Source organism: Cynoglossus semilaevis, chromosome 15 (genome assembly GCF_000523025.1).
Source record: "Cynoglossus semilaevis isolate Cse_v1.0 chromosome 15, Cse_v1.0, whole genome shotgun sequence".
Lineage (NCBI taxonomy): Eukaryota > Metazoa > Chordata > Actinopteri > Pleuronectiformes > Cynoglossidae > Cynoglossus > Cynoglossus semilaevis.
In genome coordinates, this window is record NC_024321.1 from 10,171,715 (window position 1) to 10,198,547 (window position 26,833).

Sequence of the window (26,833 nt, forward strand, 5' to 3'; positions counted from 1 at the left end):
TTTACAAATTCTGATTCTCCTCACCCAGGTTAGAACTGGTCATGTGACGTTAGCTGCGTACAGCCTGTGTACTTCCTGCCTTCATGTCTGAACTTTATACTGATATCAAGGACAGACATTGAGGCGTTTGTAAAATTTGGTGAACTGGACTTTAACTGTATCGTACACTGACCTCAAATGAGCACATGATCATGTGGACCGTGTGCAGATGTGACGAGCTCCTCCATGATGTTCCTCTTACCCAACTGATGGATACAAAGAGTATTTGCTGAGCTCATCTATATGGACACTGACCTCCACTTATTCAGTCTTTATTATCAGCTCTTGGTCAAAATCAGTGAAGGGCATTTGATGTAACGACAGACTGGTGGTGATCAGGTGGAATAACTGTGTTTGTACCAATTAAGACATTCAAAAATGTTTTCAGTGGCAACGACATCTGTGTCATAGAACAGAATAGAATAGAATTTCAGTGTTATTGTTCAATTTCAGTCTCATCTATACTTTTTTACATCTGTAATTCAGAAATTGACCACTAACCTGAAAAATAGGGATGGCAGCCTAGTAAAGGTCTAGAATTTGGGCTTCAGTCTGACCCGTAACCCAACATACCTTAGAACAGTTGAACAGAACATGAGATGCTGGCAGGGACTGTGACGTTTCTGATTGATAATAGGTGTAACTTCTAAAAGTTTATATGAGTTTGGTTATCTTTTTACAGTTGTTAATGCTGATTTGTTATTAAAAGAATCTTTCTTTACTTTATTCAATGTTGATTAAAGTGAAGACAACATGTTGTGGCAGTAATCGAGGCGGAGATTTGTACGATTTGTCCTTGGGGTTTTGTAGTGCACACAAATCCACAAAGTCCCTTTTAAAATATGGTAAAACATCCCTCACCTGGATGAGGTGTGACTTGATAACATCAGTACCAATGTCGGAATCGGAAATTAAGTGTTTGGATATGTCGGCATATCAGATATCCAGTTAATAAGTTAATATCAGACGTCTCTAGTCATATTTAATTAGTCAGCTGGTGTTAAACTAATATGTGTATTTCCTTTTCTCTGTATTTTTTTTTCTCTCTTATCAACAAGCTATATGTGTGTGTGTGACAGTGTGTCTTTAAGAGACTTTCCTCCACAGTCTTTGAGCCATTCTTGCGTTGAGAGACAACATCTTGATTGGTTCCAGTGCATGAATATATTAACGGGAGGCGTCAGGGACTGTGTGTCTCTGCATGTGTGTGTGTGTGTGTGTGTGTGTGTGTGTGTGTGTGTGTGTGTGTGTGTTAAGCTTCAGCAGTTTATACACATCAGTTGACTCAGACCATTCTACACTGCTCCACTCGTCATCCTTTAAACAGTAATTGGAGCGCTTTTATTACCTTTAACATTTAATTTTTTTTTTTTTTATTTTCAAACATTTTCATCTACTTAAGAAGCAATTCAGTGAATGTAGGTTTTTGCATCCATGCAGAAAACATTTCAGGGAAGCTGTGTACAAAGTGTGACGTAGTTAATGGACGTGGTGCAGCAGCAGCAGCAGCAGCAGCGTCAGATATGGAGAATGTCAGGCCTCAGTGTTGGCTCTTTGATCTCCCCTTGTCCCTTGTCTCTTTGATACACCCCTGTTGGATCTGTATGTGTTCCTCCGACTGATGCCTGACATGCAGACCAGTTCAGGACGTGTCTGTTTCTGATTACCACTCAACCATGGGAAGCACTTCATTCTTTGTTCTGCAAAATTACCAATTTACTGCTTGACAGCCAAGAAAAAGAAAGACAGAGAGGGGTTGTAGGGATGAAGACAGAGAGAGAAAGAGAGGGTGGGGTGAGGCATAGAGCGGGAGATGTGTGTGAAATTACAGCTCATAAAAAAAACTCATTATGTGTCTAAACATTGAAAATAAAAACTTCATTTATGAGTTTTTCTCAAATTTTCACTCGTTTTAATCAAAACATAATTTTGACCATGTCAGCTGCCTCTAGTATAATCTTCTACTATTTCCAGCATTTTAACTGGGGAGTACAACTACACAGCTGTGTGACTGGTTATGGTTTGTCAGAGTTTTATTAAAATGAAACAATAAACAAATACAGTAGTTTTTTATGTTTCTTATATTGCTGCGAGGGAAATAATCTCATAATTGCAGGAACAAATATACTGTATTAAATCCAGTCACTTGTTTGAATGCACAACAGTCACTTGACATTATCTCTGGCCATTCACTCTGGACTATGAAAATATCTTTATTGTGCTGTGAAGAGGAACTGTTTCAGGCTGTACTCAGTCAGAATTTCCCCGAAAATCTCTCCAACCTGAATACATTTACTATGAAATATTCAGTAAAGTACTGAATATGTCGCCACCTACTGTAAATATATTAGAGTCTAAATCTCATGTGACTTACCTTCAGGTTTTGGAGCCACAGTTTGATGATCATGACGTTCAGTGTCAGAGGCAGTGACTCAGTGCGGTGTTTGTCTCTTACTCTTTCAGACAGTTTTGTTGTTAATGGAGCAGCGAGCTGGCTGCTGGGTTAGACGTCCTGACTGATCTGCCACACTAGGACTTAGCTGCACCATCAAATGCGAGCTGGCAGCTGTAGAAGTGCAATTTGCACCAAAAATCCAACATGATGTAGAGAAACTGAAGTTACATAAAAAATAGAGCATATTTTCAAATCATTAAACCCATAACTCACCGCAATGACATAAAAAATGTTAGAAAAAGTAATGATGTGTACCATGAGTTGAGAGGATACTTTACAGGCTGCAGTAGAATTTTTCCACTTTTCGCACGCTCTCCTGCTGACGCTCACACAGAGAAGAGTAAACATCTACTAGTGTTTGCGAAGTCAATAGTTCCACAATTTGTTTGTTTTTCTGCTTTTATTTAAGGCCATTATTAAAGATAAAAGTATAAGTAATAAATGTATCCAAGTACAGCCTTATGTACCGAGTACAAGTAAAACTGGTCTGTAGTAACATTTCGCTGATGTTTTAATGAGATGTTAGGGTTTAATGTGAATTTTTTTTTTTTTCAAATTTGGATCTAAGTTGATATGTAGAGATCACATGTTGTCCATGATGTGACATCATCACCTGTGACATCATCACCTGGTCAATCTGGGTTAAAATAGTGCTCTTTCAGTCCTTTCCCAGAGCTTCACTGAGACTTTGTCCATAGTCCATACAGTAGGCACTGATCCCAGTGTGTAACCTGAAGAACTTCTTCAGATGTTGAACCAGAACTCTTGTGTTTGTCGATTGCTGCTGTTTATTTTGATCTGTATTTTTTGTCACTGTTAATGACAAGCTCTAACAAACCAATCTCATTGGTCCACCTCATTTAGTCCACCCCGCACTTAATGTTTTTCCAATAAGAGACAGAATTTCTTTTCAGAGTTTGGAAAATTTCTTCTACTGATTTAATTCCGCTGATATTATTGGCCAATCACTGCAGGACATTGCCTTGTCTTGACCTTGAGTTCTTTTTATATATGGCTTTTGTGAATGACTACTAATTAGTTGAAAGCATTTTTTTGGGGGGGGTCATTTCTTCAAGGGTGTCTGAACATGGGGGGGTGGGTCATTTCTTCAAGGGTGTCTGAACACATCCAGGGTTTCACCAGTCGGGTCGAACCAGACTTACATTAAAGTGGAAAGAAAACTCTTCTAAGATTTCGATCATTTTTTGGCAACAAAAACTGTTCATCCTCAACATTGACATATTTCCACAATCATAAACAATAGTTCAGTCCAGTGGAAATACAAATACAAAATTCCTGTCTGACTCACTCAGTCGTTCTCTCTCTCTCTCTTTCTCTCTCCCCCTCTCTTCCTCGCGCACAAACACACAATCTCATGCACACACACTACCCATCACTCTTCATTGTGATTCCCTCGTCCTGCTGCTGTGACTGTAATTTCATGCAGAAATGATGTGGCTAAATTCTATTTCTCATCAGGATCAAAAACATTCAGATGGATGAAAAGGAAAAGAGAATGAGATGGAAGAAGGCAATTCATTATCCCACCGTAAGGTTTATATAAAAAGAAAGAAACGGACGGCAGCCAGACTGTCTCCTTATTTATGTTTGTGTGTGAGTGTTCCTCAGAGGCTGTAGTTTTGGGGCAAGATTTTACCTTTTGTCATTTTTTGGGTCAGTGTTTAAGGTTAGGGCAGTCACACAAGAATGGACAGGGGCGAGAGAGAGAGAGAGGGAGAAAGCAGACAGAGAGACAGGAACAGAGGGAGGAGAAGACAGAGAGAGAGACTGAAAGAGAGAAAAAGCAAAGGGCGGTAGTGAGAGAGAGAGAGATCATCAACCATTGACTGTCAGCCTGAGGCAAACAAAGCTGATTGTGTAAATCGAAAAATCAAAAGCTCTTGAATTTGACAGTCTTTTAATGTCTGTCTTTCAAGTTGTTTTTTCTCTCATCTCCTAGGTTCCATTTTTCTTCTCCTTCATCGTGGTTTTCTCCTTCATACTTCTTCCTACCACGCATCCCACAGTTGCATACACATGCACACACATATACACCAACCTGTGAAATACCTTAACTCATTTCATTTCATGTTGTCATTGACCTGAACATATGTAAAAATTGGGCATTTGTGTGGCTTTAATATTTCCAAAATAAAAGTGGGCACGTACTCTAGCTGTGTTTCCGTATGCTGCACCCACTCAACAGGTGTTGTTTTGCTCTAAATAATTCTGTTGTAATTTTGTAAATCAAAAGTTCTTTCTTTTTCTTCTGTTTGAGTGGTTTATTTTGTTGTGAAAGGTTAAATCATTTTTGTAGCATTTAGAATCACATGAACGACACAGCTGCTTGAACAACACGTCAGTTTGCTGTGACAGGTTCATGAAACCTTTCTACTCTCTGTATTCATGTGTTGTTGACGTCTAAGGACAGATTTGTGACAGTTGGCCAAACACCCCAGTTTGTCAGGCCGGAGTAATTAAAGTGACAGCTTCATCTCTCTTCCACCAATCAGAGCTGTTGACCTCTGATGGCCCTACAGTGAGCTTTGATCCTGCTGTTGGTTAATTGATTTTTAGGAGAATTTAAAATCAAAATATCTGGGTGAATACCAAAGCTTTCTCTCTTTTCACTTCAGAATATGATTTTGTGTTAAACCCACTGCCTGCTCTGCTACAATGAAGGTGTTGTTGCCTCACTTGCACTTTAATTAGTCTGATTAATGAGCCCATATCTGCGTCGTACTTTTATTAGTCACACCACGCTTTATGGCTCCATTTTTTATACTCTAAATTGCTCTACCTTTGAGGAACACCATCAGGCTAATTTGATGTTTCCTCCTGTCTCACTGCCAGGGTGGAGGCCATGCATCGTCGACACACCACACTGAGAGAGAAGGGGCGTCGCCAAGCAGTACGAGGCCCGGCCTACATGTTCAATGAGCGAGGCTCAGCGCTCACTGCAGAGGAAGAACGTTTCCTGGATGCTGCTGAATACGGGAACATTCCTGTGGTCCGAAAAATGCTGGAAGAATCCAAAACATTAAACTTTAACTGCGTTGACTACATGGGGCAGAATGCTCTGCAGCTGGCGGTTGGTAATGAGCACCTTGAAGTGACCGAGCTGCTGCTGAAGAAGGATGGCCTGGCCAGGATCGGGGACGGCCTGCTTTTGGCCATTTCCAAAGGTTATGTTCGAATAGTGGAGGCCATTCTGGCCCACCCTGCCTTTGGGGGGGGGCTCAGACTCGCTTTGAGCCCCCTGGAGCAGGAGATGCGAGATGACGATTTTTATGCCTACGATGAGGACGGGACACGTTTTTCTCACGATATCACCCCCATCATCCTGGCAGCCCACTGCCAGGAGTACGAGATCGTCCACATCCTTTTGACGAAGGGGGCACGCATCGAAAGACCACACGACTACTTCTGTAAGTGCACGGAATGTGTGGAGAAACAGAAGAAAGACTCCTTCAGTCACTCCCGCTCCAGGATGAACGCCTACAAAGGCCTGGCCAGTGCGGCTTACCTGTCGCTCAGCAGTGAAGATCCGGTTCTGACTGCTCTGGAGCTCAGCAACGAACTAGCTAGGCTAGCCAACATCGAGACGGAATTTAAGGTGAGGTGGTCTCTTCTTGTCTGTGAAAACATGTTTCAACCCAAGAAAATGTTTGTTTAGTTTTTTCATAAAGTCCATTTCATGCAGAAAGGGTTCCCAGAGGTGGATGAAAATGTGTATTTCTGTCTTTGTCAATCTTGCCAATAATTTCTCCATTCTCTTCATGAATGTATTTCTCAGCATGCTCCCTTCTTCTTATTATTCTTCTGAGCTGCTTATTATTGTCGCTATCTTTCTCCAACTTGTGGTGGTTATACAGTGGAACACTTTCTTTGTTCCAAAGGGAAAATGTATTTCCTTGGACTTTTCAGTGAAAAAAGATTGCATATCAAATGCTGTAGCTGCTGAAACAAGCCTCGGTGCAGCTGCTGGAAAACTACTGCAATCTGTGTCTGAGTGTGTGGATGGGTTGGGTGGGTTTGTCACAGTGGTGCAGCAGTTATTGCTGCTATTCTTTGAACAGGATCATTTTTAAATATTGAAAAAATATATATCCATATATCTTCTGAATTCAGCTTTGACATTTTTTTCTGTTTTTCCGTACACTCGGTTCATATCCATCTGTCCACTCTTAGCCACTTCTGTATTGTTTTTCCGTACAGTCGGTTCATATCCATCTGTCCACTCTTATGTTTGTCATTCAGCCCTTCTGCTTGTCACTGTGTTCCACGTTTTCAGACAAGTTAATGAGAAGGGCTCACCTGTGGGACCCGACTTGTGTTGGAGCTCATCTTTCTCATTACCATCTCATTATCACCCCTCTGTTTCCTCGCCATCCCCTCATTACACTGCAATATCAAATATTGTCAAAACAGTGTGATAATAGCTTTAGACAGAGGAGCAGAGCAGGGTGCACAGTGGATTTCACTAATATTATTACTATCAATAATAATAAAAATAATAATAATAATTGTGGTACTGCAGTGGCACACCAAAAGTCGAGCTCTGTAAAAACTTTGATGCCTATGGAGATCCATTAAAAAAATAACAGTGCATATTTCGGGCCTAAACCTGATATACATTACTGGCAGGAAATTAAGAAAGACAAAAGAAAGTGTAAGACTAAAACTAGCATTGGTACACTAAGTAAAATAATAGTAAAAATATGGTGATTGTTTGTTTGTTTTTATTGGTGCAATTGTTTTTTACTCTGAGAGCTTCTAACCCCCCAGTACTACTACTGAGGACCAGAGTACACCCAGTGATAATAGTACAATCATTTCAGATCCACAGATGTAGTTAATTGAGAACAGTGGTAATAAAAATGTAGAACTTTATATAAGGCACATGAGACTGTAGGTTATTACAAGTTTATGATTTGTCATTTCTTTTTATTTCCTAATGTGTGTGCTTAGTCTTCTAGTCGAACAAAGAACGAGGATACAAATGATAGACAGACCTTCACGAGCACGGCGACGCCTGAGGGCAGTGTTAGCAGAGCCGAAACCACGACCAGTGTTTAAGCTCCATTTCCAAATCCTCACCCTCACCTTTACCCTCACCGTATGACTGCTGGGATTGGCTCCATCCTCTAGGTGACCGTGAGGTGGATAAAAATGAATGGGAGTAAAAGTCAACGGGGTTTTTTAAGAGAGATCTTTTTAATTGAATCATTGGGTATTTCACAGGCAAAGCAGCGCTGAAAAGTGTTTATTTTTTTATGTTCTCGAAAAGGAGAAGAAAAGGAGAAGAGCAAAAAGAAAATAGATGAAAACGAGAAGAGAAATAAAAAGAGTACTTTATATACTGATAGAAGTACAATAACACCAACTCTCTCCCTGCTGCCTCCGACCCTCTCTCTCTGTATTTTAGACTTGTCTCATGCCCCCCTCCCCCTCCTTACCCCTCCACTCATCTGTAACCACTCTTTCTCTGCTTTCAACTGCTCTCTCTCTCTCGCTCTCTCTCTCTTGCTCTCTTGTTTTTCTTTTCGCTGCATTGTCCCCCATTATTTCATCGCAGCACCTGAGGCAAAACCCACAAACCAGGAAATGTGAGTGGAATTCCAATTCCATGTGCGTTCTGCGAAAGGTGTCTACGTGTTACGTGTTCCTGATGTACCTTAATGCAAATGTTATTGACTCCGGAAGCCCCCTCTTCACCTTCAGTACCCTGTGGATGTGCTGCTTCAAGTCTCCATGATATTGTAACTGACTCAAAAGGCCAACAGGAATTATGTACAGTATATACTTATTTACAGTATAAATTACATTATTATGAATTACATTCAGAAGAGTCATTTCAAGTTTAAAATGTTTGATAATGTGTGTTTTATCATCATTATTCTACACTACAACACACTCCAGCTCCACAAAACCGATTTTACAATGTATTCCGAGATAAACGCGGCATACAGAGCGAAAAGTGCAGAGTGATGAAAACTGTTTGTTTTTCAGTCACTGCAGAAAAACTGCTTTGTATGCACTATGCACACCAGGCCTGCCCCCTGCAGGTTTAAATAATCATTTTTGTGGTGTGACTTATCCAAAAAACTTTGAATAAGTTGTATTCATTATTAAAACAACTGTAGGAGCATGTTTGGTCAGAAGAAAGAGAAAATACTCAGTAACTATATAACCACGTGATCGTGCGTCTGAACCTGCAGGAAACACAGGTGTGTTTACAGCTTCTGTGCTGCAAAAAGGTTTGTTAAAGTCCAGCCAAAATATGTACAGGGGCTCCCCAACTCATTACAATTACACTTCTTTTTTTTGTTTACCCTGCGTTCATTCTGTATGTGTCATTTCTTTGGTCTGTTCCTCATTTGGTCACTGAAGGTCCACAGAGTTAGAGGTATTCCATTGGACAGCAGAAGTAGAGGATGAACTTTTCAACAGAGGCAGTATCGTTGAATGGAGAATATTTGTGTTAGTGCTGAACAGAGGAAAACAAAACAAAGGGATTTTTAACATGTGCAGTTGATTCTTATTACGGCTGAAAAATTATAGCAGTTATTTCTAATTACGTGTGTAATTAGTCAATGATGCTGCAGAACTGGTTTTAATTACATGCATAAGTAACAAATATAACAGGTATTTATTATTACACTTGAGTAAAGTACGAAGTACTGCATCAGTATTTGTTTTTACACATGACTAAAGTCCAAACTATGGCAGAGGTATTTGTTATTATGCATCACTAAACTAAAAAAAAAAAGTACAACAGCAGTATTTGTTATTACACATGAGTAAGGTAAAAAGTACATCATAGATACTCCTTATTACCATTAGTTAAAAATGAAAGCTAGAAATTTCTTGTTACACAGGGTTGAAGTAAAAAGTATTCAGATTTTTTTTTTCACCCTTTGCACCTTTCTCTTCTCTCCTCTTCCTACTTCAACATAGAACGACTACCGAAAGCTGTCCATGCAGTGTAAGGACTTTGTGGTGGGTGTGTTGGACCTCTGTCGAGACACAGAGGAAGTGGAGGCCATACTGAACGGTGATGTTGACCTGTGCCCGCCAAGGCCTTACAACCGACCCTGCCTCAGCCGAATTAAAATGGCCATTAAATACGAAGTCAAAAAGGTAGGTCCAGTATTTCAAAAAAATTTATACAAAATGAAAGAAATATGTGATTTACAATAAAACTGTCATAAAAAAACTGCACACACAGCAGGGAAACAATGGCTAGCTCACTTTCCTCCAAGTAGGGGTTCTCAAAGTAAGGGGCAGGCCTCTGACACGGGCAAAGCCAATTAGTTTCAATTGGCTTTGCTGTGTCAAATTCTGTCTGTGACAAATATTTTTTAATTCATTTTGAAGTTTCTTTTATGATGGTTTTAAAAAATGAACAGTTTAATGGTTTTAGGTATTTGTAGCTATATTGACAACAGTTATTCGAAATTACAGTCAATATACCAGATATAAGTTGACATTTAAACCATTAGTATTCCAGTAAGAACTTCAGGTATTTCACCATTTTGACAACGAGACCTTGCCAATTCTTGACCTTGGCAAACTTACGCACACACACACACACACACACACGTAGGCACACTCCTCCTTGACCTTTACTGTATACCTGCGGGTCGGTGCACAGCCTATATCTTCAGCATGTACAAGGAAGCGTGACAAAAACTCTGGAAGCTAATTACTGAGGAAGACGGGATAGAGGGAGGGACCCATCGCCATGGAAACCAGGTGGAGCATGACTGAGTGTAATTATGTTGTTGCATGCTGCGTGGGTCAGTGTCATGGGTCAGTCGATTGTTACACCGTTCCACAGGACGCCAGTTGGAAACTCGGATGTAAACTGGGACTGATTGAAGGTGTGTGTAAAATGTGGTATCAGATATGACACCGGGAACGTTTCCACATTGTTAGTTTAGATCAGCCGACAGGAGCGCAGTGTGCCAATCAGTGGGTGAGATCGTGGCTCTGCAATCTAATACCTGAGGCTGTGAAATGACTGACGCAGGTTGATCACAGAGAGGCTAACGGAAAAAAACAGCTTTGACCAGAATTAACCTGTTTCTCGGCTCCTGGATGTGAACGATTAACAGTACGCAGCGTGCACTTTGATTGTTCTTCCGGTGACCGCCTACTGGGCATTGATTGCTGTGTGGTCCACATCCTTCTTCCGTTGGGAACAAAAACATTCATCTTCTCCTTCTTCCCTGGAACCGTGGTGGTTTCCATTTATCATCAACAAATGCAGCAGCCAGTCGACTGTACAGTACATTGCTCAGCAGTCAATGTCTGGTTATTTTCATTGGGCTGCTTCCTTTACACACACTGCATGCTAAATAGATTTTCAACTTACTTGGCATTTTTTAAATCTATGAAGTAAAGTGGCAGCAGCCGAAACCAACGGACTGTGAGTTTCTACAAATAGAAATGAAGGGAACGTGCACTTTTCACCACACAGTGTATATATATATGTGTGTATATATATATATATATATATATATATATACTGTATAAAACAGTGGACATTACCATAAAGAAAAAACAACACTAGTCATCCTCATGAGTGCAGTATTTAGTATTCAGTGTATCAGTTCCTCTCTGAAGCGCTGAATATTTTTCCATGCAGTCGACACATAGTTAAGATGGTTATTGTGTGACCTGTAAATCCGGTCACATAATAACGTATCATTTAAATTCAGTACTGGAGCGGGACGCCAGGAATGAAAAGAATGTAAATAGACGTTGAGAAAAATTTATATATGAAAATATATCCATCAGCTTGAACGACCTTGTCTGCAGCAGCTGGGAGAACGTGGGGAATTGGGTTATTTTTAAGTGTTACATGGTCAGAACCAAAGGGACTCATGCAGCCGTGTCAGCAGAGTGTAAAAGAAACCGAAGAGCCCCTGTGAGAATACCAAGGAATGTCTTTAGCACAAGGTCACAACCTCTCTGTGTTTATTTCTGAATACATGGTCTAATCCATCCATCCATCCATCCATCCATTTTCATCCGCTTATCCGTTAGGAAACATTGTGCACCGTACCAACCGCCCTGCGGGTGGTGAGTCCACTGGAAACATGGTCGAATTTTATACAAAAAAACTCAGTATTTATTCATTCATAAAACTTTCAGGCTCAGAAAGTTGATTGGAATTGAATGAGTTTCCAAATTTCTACCAACTCCAGGTTTGAATTTAGATTTTTTTGATTTGGTTCTAAATGGAAACGAAACACTTTTTAAAATAAATAAAACCAAACATGCTGTGAAAGTTCTCTTGCATTTTCATCCCCTCCATCCGAACCTTAAACAAATCAAATGTTTTATGTTGAAGTCACAGCAGTAAAAGGAAGGACCAAAAAAAAAAAATTATTAAAATAACCAGTTGAGATTTATTTACATTACCCGCACATACTGTTGAACTACTGTGTGATATTTACTATGGAGAATTGAACAATAAAAAAAAAAACCCATCAGTTCAACAGCGGTTAAAAGTAGGACAGTATATACTGACTGTACAGTACTGTATGTACAGTGCACGTAGATACATACTGTAGTACAATATGAGCTGGAGTGTTTATGACTTTACCCTGAGTGATGACCCCGTCTGAACGACCTGGACCCCGTCATAACTCTGCTCTGAAGAAAGGGAAGTGGAAAAAGTGTCTCCATCTAGTTTCAAAGAAATCAATGTGAGGATTGATGTCGGACGTTCGTGAGCTTCATTCATCTGTGGCTTCATATGTCGTCCGTTCTTAAATGATTTAGGGCTTTTCCCATTCACTTCTGTAATATGAGTAGTACATTATATAATAAATTACAAGATTAAAGTCGTGAGTTTATGAGAACAAAGTCACAAGTTAATGACTATGACAGTTTTCTAAGATCCCAGATCTGATTATAATATTTAGGTATTGATTATAGAAACCATAAATATGTGTATGTACTGTGAGACCAACAATTCTAAAGCTGATGTAATAAAATCTAAGACCATCTTCAGACCAGTCTCTCAGGCGACTCCGACAGTTTTGACTGTTTTGTTTTTTTATTCTAACTTTGTCAAGTTTTATTTAATCAACGTTTTCAACTTTCAATATTTACGTTTTGAATCGGAGGAAACAATGTTTTTAATTCAACTTTAGGAAGCATATTATAGTTTTTTTTTTTATTGCCTGAAAACTGAAAAGACACTTTAACGGAAATCGTTTTTTTTAGACCAATACATTCCCTAGACTTGTTAGATTTGTTAGACTTCTTAAATATTTCACATTTCTTTAAATATTTAGTTCTCTTCAATTTCAGACTTTCACTTTTTGTTAGACTTCTAAAACTTCTTTGACTAGTTTTCGAAGCCTTTTTAAACAGTGGTTTGTGTCCCGGGGCTGGACGTCCATGGCAGCTCATGTCCCATCTGTCCACAAATTATACAAGTTGTGAACAGATCAGACAAGGAGACAGTTATGCTCTCATGAATGTCCCACATGACAGACACATGGGCTCAGCACAGTGATGGATGGGTGGAGTTCGCCCTCATATCTCAGACAGCTCCAAGTGTGCACTAAAGTTTTTTTTCCATGATGCGTGAAGCCTCAGAGAAGTGAGAATGAGTGCAGGTCCCTGCAGCCACATCACTCATTAGTTACAGAGCAGCGTGGGCCCCTGCAGCCCCCCCATCATTGACAAATGATAGGAAGTTCACTGGGCTTTGAGTCATTCTTCCTCTGGGTGAAGTCAATGATTCCACGGCAACGTTCACCCTGAGAGCAGAGTCTTATGGCTGTAGTAAAGTCCAATTCCTAATCAGAAATAAAAAGCTTTTTGGCGTTATCTCTTGAAACGTTTCATGTTGTAATGTAAAAATTGGCCATTAAGAAAAGTGAAAAAAATAAAACCTTAAAACAATGAAAGAACATTCAAACTCCATACATAAAGACTACTTAGCCTTGAACCAGTGACTTTCCTGCTGTGAGGCATGAGCACCAACCGCGCTTCCCCTGTGTTGCCCTGTCATCGCATTATACTGAGACAAATGTAACACATTAACATATAGCCGAGAGAGTCAAAAGTCCCACTGAAAGATTAAAGTGAAATTCAACTAAAAACCTCAGTGTACTTTTGTTCCCAGTTGAACGCTATCATTCAAAGGCTCGTGCCCAGTAATAAGGTCATTTCTATTGAGTCCTGTTATACAGTATTTCTAAAAAAAATTATTAAATGTAATGTTCTTCACTTTTTTACTTTTTCTTCTAGTTTGTTGCTCATCCTAACTGCCAGCAGCAGCTTCTGACTATCTGGTACGAGAACCTGCCTGGACTGAGGCAGCAGTCCATCGGCGTCAAGTGCTGGACTGTACTGGGCGTCACTGTAGGTCTGCCCTTCCTGGCAATCGCCTATTGGATAATGCCTTGCAGTAGGGTAAGAATATATACACGTACATACACGTACTTATCAGAATACAGGCTTTTTTGCTGACTACAGTGCACTACATACAGTATACCCACCAACCCCTATTAGAAAAGTAAATATAATTTTATGTATGTATAGCCTCCATGCAGGAAGGTCAAATGACGAGACGGGCTCTAGATTTGTAATTTAAATTAATGTATAATCACCATTTTATTATGCGCAGCTCCAGGCACATGGTGTTGTTAACACTCCATCAAGAAAATTATAATCTTTGAAATGACACAACATGACAGGGCTGAGCTAAAGCTTAAGCAAAAGTCACTGTCACTCAGGATAATACGATTTCTCTGCCTGTATCGCAGCATCTGTCAGAACCGTGTGCCTGAAACAGATTTCACTCTGTCTGAGTGTCAGCCGCCACCGGTGAATAAGTACATTTTCCAGACTAGGAGAGAGTGAGTGACTCCGATGCATGTGTCGAGTATGAGAGAAGTGATGCACAGATGAGTGAGTCCCCCTGCCCCCACTGAGGTCAGACAGTGGCTGCTGCAGAAACACATGTTTATGTTAATGTAAAATGGCTGTTTTGGTCTGTCACTGCACAGACATGGCTGCATAATTACTGTTGATTATAAATCAAGCCCTAGACGAGGCGGCCTGAACAGTACTAGTATTACTAGGAGTAATTGTAGAATTAGTAGCAGAAGTAGTACTAGTACATAGTAATAGTAGTAGTAGTAGTAGTAGTACTATTAGTGGTAGTATGAATAGTAGAAATAGTAGAAGACGTATTTATTATATAGCCATAGTCATTGTTGTAGTATGTAGTAATATTTTTTGTTGCAGTAATAGTTGTAGTCGTTGTTGTTGTAGTAGTGGATCCTACAACTACAAGTATTACACTGTAGCACTAGTGGTAATACTTGCATTGGTAGTAGTAGTACCATTGCTGCTACTATCCTTCTTGTACAGTTACTACAAGGCTACATAGCTCACAGTATAGTACCTGCTCTACTGCCCCACCACAGGGGGGCACTATCGATTTTTGATGTTTTTCACGCTCAGAGATAAGAAAAAAAACAAGTCACTAGAGAGAGAGAGGGAAATGTGGGAAGGACTTTTCATGGAAAAATTCCTCAGGAGGGAAACAGAGGAGACGAGATGAAAACCAGATAGAGGCTCTGATGGAGCATGTTTCCTTCTGATTGGAACAGGTCGCTGTGTAGCCTGACAGGAGAGAGAGCACAGAAATGAAACACAGTAATGGAAACAAAACAACTGAGAGGTGAAATAAAAGAACTGGGACTGGACGCCATGTCTCTGTCCTTCTGGAACATACACCATCTCTGTGAAGGAATCGCTGTCCAAGTGTTTGTGTAAATAGTCTGTGTGTGTCGGGGGGTGGGGTAAATTAATAAGTCAGAATTTGTTTACATGGATCCAGCTCCTTTGAAAACTGATTCCTGCAGAGAAGCTGATAATTACTACTGAAGGATATAGTGTTTTTTTATTTTTATTTCTCCAGATGTTATTAGATTTTTTCTTTCTTTCTTTTATTAGAGACTGTGTGATGAAATAATACGTTGATTCAACAGTGAGTCACGCTTTGAGGAAACCTGACGAAGTTAAGAGGATTCTCAGAACAGGACAACAGAACAGTCTGTTGGTTCAATATGTTTTTAAATTGCCTCAAAACATCCACATTTATTCAACTGCAAGTCTAAAAATGATTGTGTCATGGCGCCACATTGTGGTGCTCTGTGCATTTCCAGCAAAGTTAATGATCAACTGTGCCTTTGTATAAAATTTCTACTGCCACAACGCCACCTTTGATTCATTTTAGTTTAATTTTAGTCAACAAAATATCTAAATAATTTGTATTATTCATTCATTTTGTTGTTACCTCGGTCAACCTTCACCTTCTGACTCCATTAAATACCATTTCAACACTCTTCATCTCCTTCACCAGGTCCATTGATCTTCTCCTAATCTTTCCATGTTTTCTCCTGCCCTGCAGCCCCGTCTTCGCTGCTTTGTTTACTATATCTCTGTCTCCTCAGCTCATCCAATCCATTTCACCCATGCCTCTCAGAAACCCCTCAGTCCGAGCTTTCCTTTAATGTCCTAATCTTGTGTGTAGTCTTTTTATTCACGGAGATGAAGAATGCTTTAAAGTTAACTTGTAGCTCAAAGATTGGAGTATCTTAGAGATACAGAAAGAGTCCACGTTACTGTCAGTATAAGGAAGAGACTCGGTGCAGAGACTATTACATTAAATAATTGTATGATTTTGAATGATAGGATTCATAAATGAAACAGGTTTCTCCCACACTCCCTGTCAGCTCGTTAATGTTTTTAAATCGCCTTTTTGCAAGCTACCATCTGTTTTAATTAGATTTTTCTGCAGGTGAGCTCTAATTGATTGACACTTTCTGGTCAAGCCATCTGTTTTAATTAGATTTTTCTCTCTAATTGATTGACACTTTCTGGTCAATCTGTTTTAGTTTTGTTTTTTTGTCCACGTCTCGTGGGACATTCAGGTCTGGGTCAAAGTCTAATCGATACACACAGGAACGGCTCACGATCTGTTAATTGTAAGGAACGGAATATTGTCAGTAAGCTGTAAAGACTATTCTCACCGAAACATAGTTCAACATCTTATAAAGCAACAGACGTAGCACAGTGATAGTTCTACAGGGAACTGTTGGGTCAGTACATTGCCAAAAGGTTTTTGAGAAAATCCTTCTTCATTAAATGGAGATCTATGTGTGTATTCACAGCAGGGAGAGAGACAGAGAACAATAACCAAGAGTGTGGACAAAAGTCAATTTCCACATGTGTCGTAATTCTGTCCAGAGCCGCTGGAATCAATGGCAGAAAAGATCAATAGTCAGACTTTTAGACTGTGGTCCTAATCTATTTGTCTTGTGGTTAAATCAGTTGTTAAAAACAAAGAAAGTGTAAATAAAACTTCACATATAATGATCTTGAGTCACAATAGTTTTCAGTAAAAGACAACTCTGGATCGCAGGCAGGTCAGTTGTCCAAGGACCAGTTTTGGATCTTTATTTGCAGTTGTTCTGTAGATTTGCTAGAACAGAAGTCTCTCCAAATTTATTTGCAGGCCCCTGATGCCATGGCACCTCGTGCACTGCTACACGATGTCTGGAATATGAATCCAACATCCCTTGAATTGACTGAAAAGCAAATTGTCAAACTCCAGAACTTCTATTAACATTTTTTTTTTTACTGCACACGATTGCTGACCTTTTTAAATGCCAAAAGACACAGATACCTCCTGACTTCATGAATATTGTTGAAATATTATTCATTTATTGTAAATGATGACAGACTTTCTCTAATTCTGGCTAAGGAATTGTTTTTGAAACAGGCAGACGTTCCCTGACAGAGATCAGCTCTCTGGGTGAATCACAGCCAACCCTTACTTTCAAGACCGAGACATTGTACAATTTTCCTTTTATGCGCAATCTTGTAGGATTGCAGGTTTGATTCCCAACCTTGGACAATGACCGATAACAATGACCCTTTTTTGCACCATAGCTCTAATATCTTATTGACCTTTAACCCTGGTGTCGACTGTTTTCAGAGCAGCACGCATTGAATCACAACACAGCTCCACACAATGCACTTACCTACATCTTTAACCAATCACAGTGACTGTGGACATCAGCTCTGATTGTTCCAGTTGAATTTATGTGAGAGAATAACAGAGAGCAGAGCGGTGTCTGTCTGACCTACTGAGCTCCTATTTCACACCAAACCTCTTTTATTTAGTTCCTGTTCCTCCGCTGCCAGCAGCCACACTTCTGTCGGAGGACAAAGATCAGCTCTTGTCACCATCACACTGATTAAAAAGAAACCCCTGGGTTTTTTTTACTCACAGTCTTTGTGTTCATTTATTTTGGCAGCAAGGTGACAGTAGATCCACCTTATCTGTGCTGTTTGGGGTTTGGCCACGGCCAGATTTACCAGACAACCTCAACCTGGGTTCTTTTGTAGTTGGTGGTTTTTTAGGAAGCTTAAGAATCCTGTGTGCCACCGTACGTGCGGGGAGCAGAAATATCCTGTGGGTAGGTAATAATGAACACAGCAGGTTCAGAGAGTAGCGAATGGTGGTGTCTCAGATGTCTGTATGGGGTTGGAAGTGAGTCTATGTCTGTGGGTGTGTACTTTTTTGCAATTACAGTATGAAAGGGTCCCTGTGTGGTTGCATGTTTAACGCTCCTTACTCCCCCAGCCCCATACGGTGCGTTTTCACAGCCTGTGATTGTTGGCATGCAGTGACTGTGGGATTACGTGGCAGCGAAGGTGGTTGGTGGTTTAACGCAGCTACAAATCACAACAGATGTTACCTTTCTGCTAACATGCTGATGTATTGGTGCTTTTGATATTCTGCTCCCTGAGGATGAAAAGCTCTGCTTCGTCTGCCAGTCTTTGACTTTTTTAAATCAATGACTCCAAGTTCTTAAAACTACTTACTTATGCAGGCACTCATTTAGCTGGTAAACACAGCCCCGTCCAGCTGCACACTACATTACAGTGGCAGTATTTCCAAGCCTTTGTACTCAGCAGTGGTTGACCTATGATACTACTGAACTAACAACAAACAAACCAGCTTGGCAGCTCACATAAAGTCCCCCGCCGTAAAGTCAACCGTACAAAAGATTAATTTATTTAACTTTTGAATAATGAGGCTGGGGTTCCGGGGATTGTGCGGCTGCTCATGGTCCACTGGGCGCTTTTAAGAAGTCTATGGCCAATGTACATTGACCATAGATATATGTGCATATATATACACATATATATACATGTATATATATAAACTTGATTTAAAAAATCTCAACTGTAGAAATTTAAATGAGAACTGCACAAAAAAAGTAGCAGCCCTCTATATTTATTCAAATGTATACAAATACAAATAATATATACATATATAAATATATATATATGCATGTATATATGTATTTCAATATGTACTGTATTTCTATATGTATATATTTCTATATTTAAATATTAATATTTGTCTTTGAGATTTTTAAATCTAGTTTATCTATTATGAGACCCCAGGGTCTTTAAAACTAGGCAAATATACTGTAGTATGACTATAAAGAATCATTCCATCCTGTATAAAGTTACATTCACATAACAAAAAAAATCTTGTTTCAGATCGGTCAAATCCTACGAAGCCCCTTCATGAAGTTTGTGGCACATGCCGTCTCCTTCACCATCTTCCTGGGTCTGCTGGTCGTCAACGCATCCGACCGCTTTGAGGGAGTCAAGAACCTGCCTAATGAGACCATCACAGACCACCCGAGACAGGTGTTCAGGGTGAAGACCACGCAGTTCTCCTGGACAGAGATGTTGATCATGAAGTGGGTGTTGGGTGAGTCACAGTCTCGTGCAAAATTTCAATGTTTCAGCTTAGAAAAAGACTGTGTTAAAAACATATTTAAAGTGATGTCTACTCCACTCATTTAAAAAAGTTTCTCCACAGTTCACTGAACTTTTTTTAACTGTTTTTTGGTTGGAGATGAAATTAAAGATTGATCAGGCGTTACACCAAGCAAGTCGATTTAAGCAAAGGTCACAGCAGCAACCACTTAATTCTCTTTTATGTATAAAAGATCAAATAAAACTTCCCTGGTAGGTATCAGCAGAGGTGAAGCAGCTGGCCATGAAGAGGGGGAGAGAAATTCAGAGCGTGACCTGGGAGGTGCTGCTGAGCAAAACCTAAGCGGCAGGGATGGAGAGAGAGGGTGAGAGAGACAGGAAGGCTGGTCCGTAGGAGGGAGGCAGATAAAAGGCAGACAAGGAGGCAGGCATGATGAATGAGGAGCAGGATTGAACCGCCATCCTGTCATGTGAAGTGGCCACATCACTCAGACCTCAGCTGTTTGCCGTCTGATTATACTCTTACCGTTCTCCCACACACACACGTACATGTCATCAGCATTATTTATTTGCTGGGTGGTTTCAACACATATGTCTTAATTTTTTATTTGTCCACATGTAATGACACCATTCTTTTACGTTTTAGCCACAGGTGCTCGTTTGTTTGTGCGGTTGTGTGCAGTGTGTGCTGGCTGATGGGCAGCAGAGTAATTGTAATTCAGGCAGCGTGGTGTGAAGGCCCAGTGATTATAATAGAGATGATACTGATCACAGGACCTTTACAGTAATATTTTTCTCATTTTGTCTCCAAATGGACATTGACGGACTGTAATTATAGTGTGGGCCACAACTGATACAGTTGGCTGCAGCTGGTGGCGATATCCATGTGACTGCAGCTCTGTTACACAGCGTGCTTAGCGTCCGTGAGGGCGCAAATGGGAACTCAGTGTAGTTTGTGCTTGTATGCATGCTTGTACCAGACCAGGGGTGTCAAACCCTTGGTTCAGTGGCCACATACGGGGTCATTAGATGTCAAGTGGGCCAGACTAGTACAATCGTAAAATAATTATCTATAAATAACAATAAGTCCATGTTTCCCCCATTTGTTTTCCTGTAAATAAGTATATTAGAAAATATTCATATTTATTTAAATATAAAGTTGAAAAAACATCACCAACTTGTGTTTGTGTATTTTTTCACTTTCAAAATTCATCAAGCGAGCCAGATTGAACCCTCTAATGGGCAGGTATTGGCCCGTGAGCTGTATGTTTGACACCCCTGTTCTAGATGATTCTGATCATCAGTGCTTCATTTATACTTGATATTAATACTGATATTGGTCAAATAATTGTCTGTTATTTTTGTTATAATTTCTTTCCCTTGACAAGGCATGATCTGGTCAGAATGTAAGGAAATCTGGAGCGACGGGCCCAGGGAGTATGTGATGCATCTGTGGAATGTTCTGGATTTCGGCATGCTCTCCATCTTTGTGGCGTCCTTTACGGCGCGCTTCATGGCGTTCCTGAAGGCGACCAAAGCTCAGCAGTATGTGGACATGCACGTTCCCGACGACGACATCAGCAATGCTTCGCTGCCTGACGAGGTTGCCTACTTCACCTATGGTAAATCACACGCACTCACACATACATGTGTTGTAGAAGAGCTCTTGAGCTCCTGTTTATTTCTATTTTTATAGTGAGAATAACTGTGGTTTTCTACTGTTGTCAAAGCCAAAGACAAAAACATTTGGAGCTTAATTGCATGGCCCATCTTACATATATTACGGTGTGTTCCTGTTTGTGCTTTTACTTCCTGACAACAATCCATTTGACTCTTCACATTACTTTAGTTGCCTAAATTATACGAAAAAGACAAACAAATGACATTTTATGTTTAAAGTAGCCACAAATGACACAAAGCTGTCATCAGTGTCTGTCATCCAGTTAGAAATGTTCCCGCTCACCTTCAGACATTCAGCCAGAGTTAAAACCCAAATGACGACATCTGTGAGGAGAGACAACAAAATAAAATAAAATAAATAAATATTTTAGATAAATTATCAGCCATTCTTTACGTCCAGGCCCATGATTCTCTGTCCTCTTCCTCACTCTGCTGCAGCTCTCAGGTTGCTGCTTCATACATTTTACTGCTCCGCAAATGGAACCTTCTTCAGTGCTGTCATCTGGTGGTCTGACTCTGTTATGACACTCCAGTTAATACTGGACATAAAAAGACACCTTTAAGTGTCAGGTGCACGATTTTAAAAATCTATTTTTTTAGGTTCTTTTTGAGGTTGATGCTCAGTTCAAATCTCTTTTCATCAAGTGATTCCATCGTGCCCTGTCATCCATCAACCATCAGCTGTTGCCTCTTCATCTCCGTTTGTAACGTCATCCATCAACCATCTGCTGTTGCCTCTTCATCTCCGTTTGTAAACACACTCTTCTATAAACTCTTTCCTTCATTTTGTTCCAGTCTGATGTGCACAGCTTTAATTCCATAACTTCCTCCCTCTGCTTCTTTTCTCAAAATGTACTCTTTCATCCTGACTTAATCCAATTTCCCGCTCTTTTTATCCATCAAAATCCGCATTCTTCAAAGTGAGGATTTCACCCTAAAGAAATATCTGAGACTCGACTCTGTGCAATATTATTCCCTGCATTTACTCCACTGTTAGCGTTGATAAAAAATAGAGCAATTTAACAGTAAATGCTGTATTTTAACATTTCAAAGATTTCATTGTTTGTTTGTTTTTTAAATTGTATGAAAAACCTGCAACTGAGTCAAGCAGACGGCAGTCTTTGCATTTGAATAAAAAAAAGGAAAAAATCTAAGAAAAAAAAAACAAAATAAGAATTAAAAAAGATTTCTGTGCGACCATGGACCAAATGATCCATGGTCCGTGGTCAGATTCTGGTGCCCAGCCCATTGCTTGGAGGCTTTTTCACTTCTCGTGTTTAAAACTTTAAATAGTTTGAGGCAAATATAAAATACTCCAAAAACTTTTTTTTTATTTTTAGAGCCGAAGAATTATTTACTGCAGCTATAAATTATTTGACATTTAATTAGAGAGTATACTTGGACTTCTTATTATAGGAATAAAAAATATGGTGGTGAACCAAAAGTTTGGTCTGTAAAGTCAAAGAAGGGAACAAGTCTGGTCTTCAGGGACACGGATGACTCTCTTTCTTTTCCACTCTCTTCTTCCTTCCTCAGCCAGGAACAAATGGCGACCGTCAGATCCCCAAATCATCTCCGAGGGCCTGTACGCCATCGCCGTGGTGCTGAGCTTTTCACGCATCGCCTACATCCTGCCTGCTAATGAGAGCTTCGGCCCGCTGCAGATCTCTCTGGGCCGAACTGTGAAAGACATCTTCAAGTTCATGGTCATTTTCATCATGGTGTTCGTGGCCTTCATGATAGGAATGTTTAACCTGTACTCGTACTACCTGGGAGCCAAATACAACCCGGCCTTCACCACGTGAGTAACAACAAGTCTGCTTTACTCTGTAAACACACATAGCAGGGCGTCAGTGCAGGAGTCCGCTGGTGCGTTCACAAACAAATAGACAGAAGTTTAGTTGATTTTTCATGTAGTTTCCATCTTAGTTTAATTGCTCAACAAGTCATCGGACACGAAAAACTCCTTGAATAGAAATCGTCACCTCTGACTTGATGAGGGTGTGTTTGGGCTTCATTACCTGCTCAGTACTTCATCACTGGCACTGATCGAACTTTAATCTTTGCTCAAGCCACTGGGCTAAATTTAATAAGAGGAGTTGGGAAATGATGTTGGATTTGTCAAAATCAATTAAAAAAGAACAAAGTAATTTATGGTTTAATTTCACAGTTTTAACTAAGGTGCAGTTTTCTGTAGACGACGTGTCCGCGCTGCTTTATGTCTGAAATGAAGACAATTATTGAGTGAAGCCTGATTTAATGGGATGAGGAAAATACGATGATACAGCAATAACTGTAAAGATGGAAAAGGCCCGAGCGTCTGACAACCATTCATCCACGTCTGCAGTAAAGACGTTAAACACTGGAATTGTACTTGAAATATATTTTCTGAAAAAAAAACTATTTTCTTTTTCTTTGAGAAAATTTCACATCCAGTTGCTTAACAGAACTTTTAACCTTGACCTGGATGACTGATAATCTTCATAGACATACTTGAAATATATGTTCAGGTTTTTTTTTGTTGTTGTTGTTGTTTTTCAAATTTGTCAGTAAACAGCCAACTGGTCTGGGGCAGTTTGATCACAGTATACAGTGAAGGTTCTCTGTAACAAATGACAGTTGGCCGTTCATGTCACTGAAGTTCAGTTGTGCTGAGACTTCACACTGACTCACAGGCTCTTTATTCAATACTCACTTCCATCCTGCTCCTCCCCACTGTGGCCAGGACCGATCCGTCTCCAGGCAGATCTATACCAGGTTGATCAAACAGCGGAGGCTATTACTGCTTTTTAATAAATGAAACTCCTCCGGCTGTAAACACAATGGCACTGATAACATTTTTTTTTAAATCTCTTCAACTGTGAAAGTGCGACATTTATTAAAACGATCAGGTCGTATATTCCCAAAGCCTTAAATTAGTGAGCGAACATCATCGGCGTCAGCAGGAGGAAATGTGAAGTCTAGGTCTAATTTCTGCCGGATCATAAATCAGTCTTGTTGATAAGCATTTCACTTTTCCCAAATGTCCAAAACAAATCAGTCTGAGCGACAGCACATCTGCCTCCCACCTCCATGTTTTAAACTCACACATATCTCCACCTGTCCTCCCTGTACGTCCTCTGCAGTCAGAGTGATGGTGAGTGCTGTCTTTATTGTCCAATATTTGTTAGAAACATATTCATCTTGGGCAGCTGACAGGATCTGTTAGCAGGTTTGTTTGTCGTCATTTATCTCAGAGTGTAAGTTGCTACTCAGATTTGCCTTTTGTCTCACACCGTCAGTCATTTTTCACAGAAAGGCGAGGTTTACGACTCGATGAGACTGTTTTTGTTTGGTCGCCTGGAGCCAAACAGGCATTAAACGTTATTTTTAATTATGTTTTTGTACGTCTTTGGCTTAAACAGTTTTTGGATTTGTGAACCGACTTGTTTTTTTTTTTTCTATTAATATTTCCTTTAATGGATACAAACACCGAAAGTCGACAAAAACAGGGGATAAAAACGTTGGTTATAAAAATAACATTTAACAACCAGTCGTCAACGGCAACAGCTAATTGCAGTGTGTCACCTAAATAACTGCATGTGACAAGTTCACCAAAATTACATACAATATGCATCAGAGCTGTCGAATTAATGCATTAACTACAATAAATAGATGGAGAAATTAGTCAGATTAAAATTGTTAACGTATTTAAATCCAGAATACTGTTTATCCAATATCACAGTCATGGTAATCTGCACTCATTGCATTTAAAACACCATCTCAACACCCAGAATGCATTTGTGTCGGACAGATGTCGACCTCCTAGTCAGGAGCTGTCGTCAGTTTTTCATAGAAAATAAACATTATAAGATAGAACTTCAGCTCTACTTGCTCCCAAAGCAGAGACTTTTCGACTTTTAAAGACAATGACTTTGATGAATGAGCAGCTTCACTTACATAATTCACCCTGCAGGTGAGTCCAACAATTTCACTTCATCACTGTCTCTGCTTCCGTCTCCAGACACTCTGGATGAAGCAGGATTTCGACACAAGACTGTGTGTTCTGCCAAGTGACAATATGATAATCCGTGTTGAGAACAAACCATATTTGATGTTACAGGTTAATCAAACACTCGGGGGGATCACATTAACTCTGTAAACCCCCAGTTTCACCTCTGTAACTGAAGCGAAGCTGAAGAATTTAATATGATAAAGAAAGAATGACCTTAGAATATTTGGCAAGTCGACTTTACATTATTATTCACATTTCCTGGCTGTTGATGCTGCCAAACTACCTGCCCCTCCGTCTGTCTGCCTGGCTGTTCATGTGTGGACAGGCAGCTGTCCGCCTCTGCCTGCTGTGTGTTCGATTCCTCAGAGGGAATTTCTCTCTTTAAATAAAATAAATGTGTCTGTTCTTACACCAAAGGTTCAACATCCTCAACTCAGAATCAGATCTTGTTTATTTCTAATGAAACATGGCTACGTATGATATGGTGAGAACCAACACCAATCACCACCACTGCACCCCGGGTTGTTTACATTAATGTGCCAGATGTTTGAATGTCATTAAGCTCACGTGTTCCTATCAGCGGTGAGATATGTTCGGCCTAGGGGCAATATCAAAATTTATGACCTGCTGTGCAGGAACCACAGATTGAACCACTATCTAGAGGACAAGATGGTCTCTCAACGTCAAGCACCCTGCTCTCCGGCACTGACTCTGACGCCCGAATGTGAGCTGCGTTTACGCTGTAGCTCCTCTACTGAGCTGTAGCGCAGGAGTTTCAGAGGCTCAGTTCCACTTGGCTGCCCACATGGCACCGGAGAACTAGGAAACGTCACGGAATGACAGATAGAGCAGCTGCGTGAGGAGGAGAGGGTGCTGACGGAGAGGCAGGTGGTCAGGTAGAAACAGAGTCTAATGGAGTTAAAGTGGGCAGTGGGCACAAACCGAACGACAGCGGAGAGAAATGAAGACTTCTCAAAGGCTAATGGCAGGAGCAGAGAGGAAAACCCCGGGCTGTGTGGACGTGTCGCAACATAAACATTGCAATCGTTTCCATCACGAGTGCACGACCCCAGATCTATTAATTATCTACTTGTCTTCCTATGCAGATCTATTAATTATCTACTTGTCTTCGCTCTGCTGAGATTGTGAGATAAACATCACGACTTTCTTCAGAAAAACGTACATGACTTCTGAGCCTTTCTGTCGTTTTTGTCACCTTTGTGTGCTTTGGCTGACGTTATGTTTTTGTTTGTTTTTTGGAGGGGTTATTTTTTTTCCAAAGAAAGTCCTTTTTATCTTTCGTTTTTTCTTTTTTGTTTGTTTTTTGGAGGGTTGTTTTTTTTTCCAAAGAAAGTCCTTTTTATTGTTGCTGTTGTCACTCTCACCACTAGGGGGTAGTCTGGCTTTAACTCCCAGCCTGTCGATGAACTGGCTGCCATAAAATACAATTTTAAAAAATGCTTTTTTTTAAATCTCGATTTTTTTTAAATTTTTTGTTTAAATCTTATCAAGGATTTTATCCAACATTTTCTGCAGTTATTATCTCTCACTTTTTCAAGTTTTCATACTTTATATTTTTTTCTCAATACAATTACCAATTGTATTTAATTATTGATTGCAATACATTCGGAGTCTGCTTTATATGAGGGCTGTCCGTTCAGACCGACTGTGAGTTAAAAATAGTGGATTCCTCAAAGAACAATCTCTCGTCTGTCTTACTCTACCACCCACCAGAAAATGCATTGTATGTAAAGTGTGTGTGTGTGTGTGTGTGTGTGTGTAGTTTTCCGTGCACGCATTCCCGTGAGTGGGCACATTCA

The 26,833-nt window shown here is 40.1% G+C and overlaps 1 protein-coding gene across 10 annotated transcripts in view; it reads left to right on the forward strand.

Moving 5' to 3' along the window:
- The window catches only part of trpc7b (transient receptor potential cation channel, subfamily C, member 7b), a 62,286-nt gene that overhangs the window by 19,906 nt on the left and 15,547 nt on the right, over nucleotides 1–26,833 (forward strand). For all 10 annotated transcript variants that reach the window (XM_025062903.1, XM_017039211.2, XM_025062904.1 and 7 more), the window contains 6 exons: nucleotides 5,348–6,110; nucleotides 9,455–9,637; nucleotides 13,772–13,936; nucleotides 19,115–19,331; nucleotides 20,728–20,961; nucleotides 22,556–22,820. In XM_025062903.1, coding sequence (XP_024918671.1) covers nucleotides 5,348–6,110; nucleotides 9,455–9,637; nucleotides 13,772–13,936; nucleotides 19,115–19,331; nucleotides 20,728–20,961; nucleotides 22,556–22,820 — 1,827 coding nt within the window. The remainder of the gene's footprint in view (nucleotides 1–5,347; nucleotides 6,111–9,454; nucleotides 9,638–13,771; nucleotides 13,937–19,114; nucleotides 19,332–20,727; nucleotides 20,962–22,555; nucleotides 22,821–26,833) is intronic.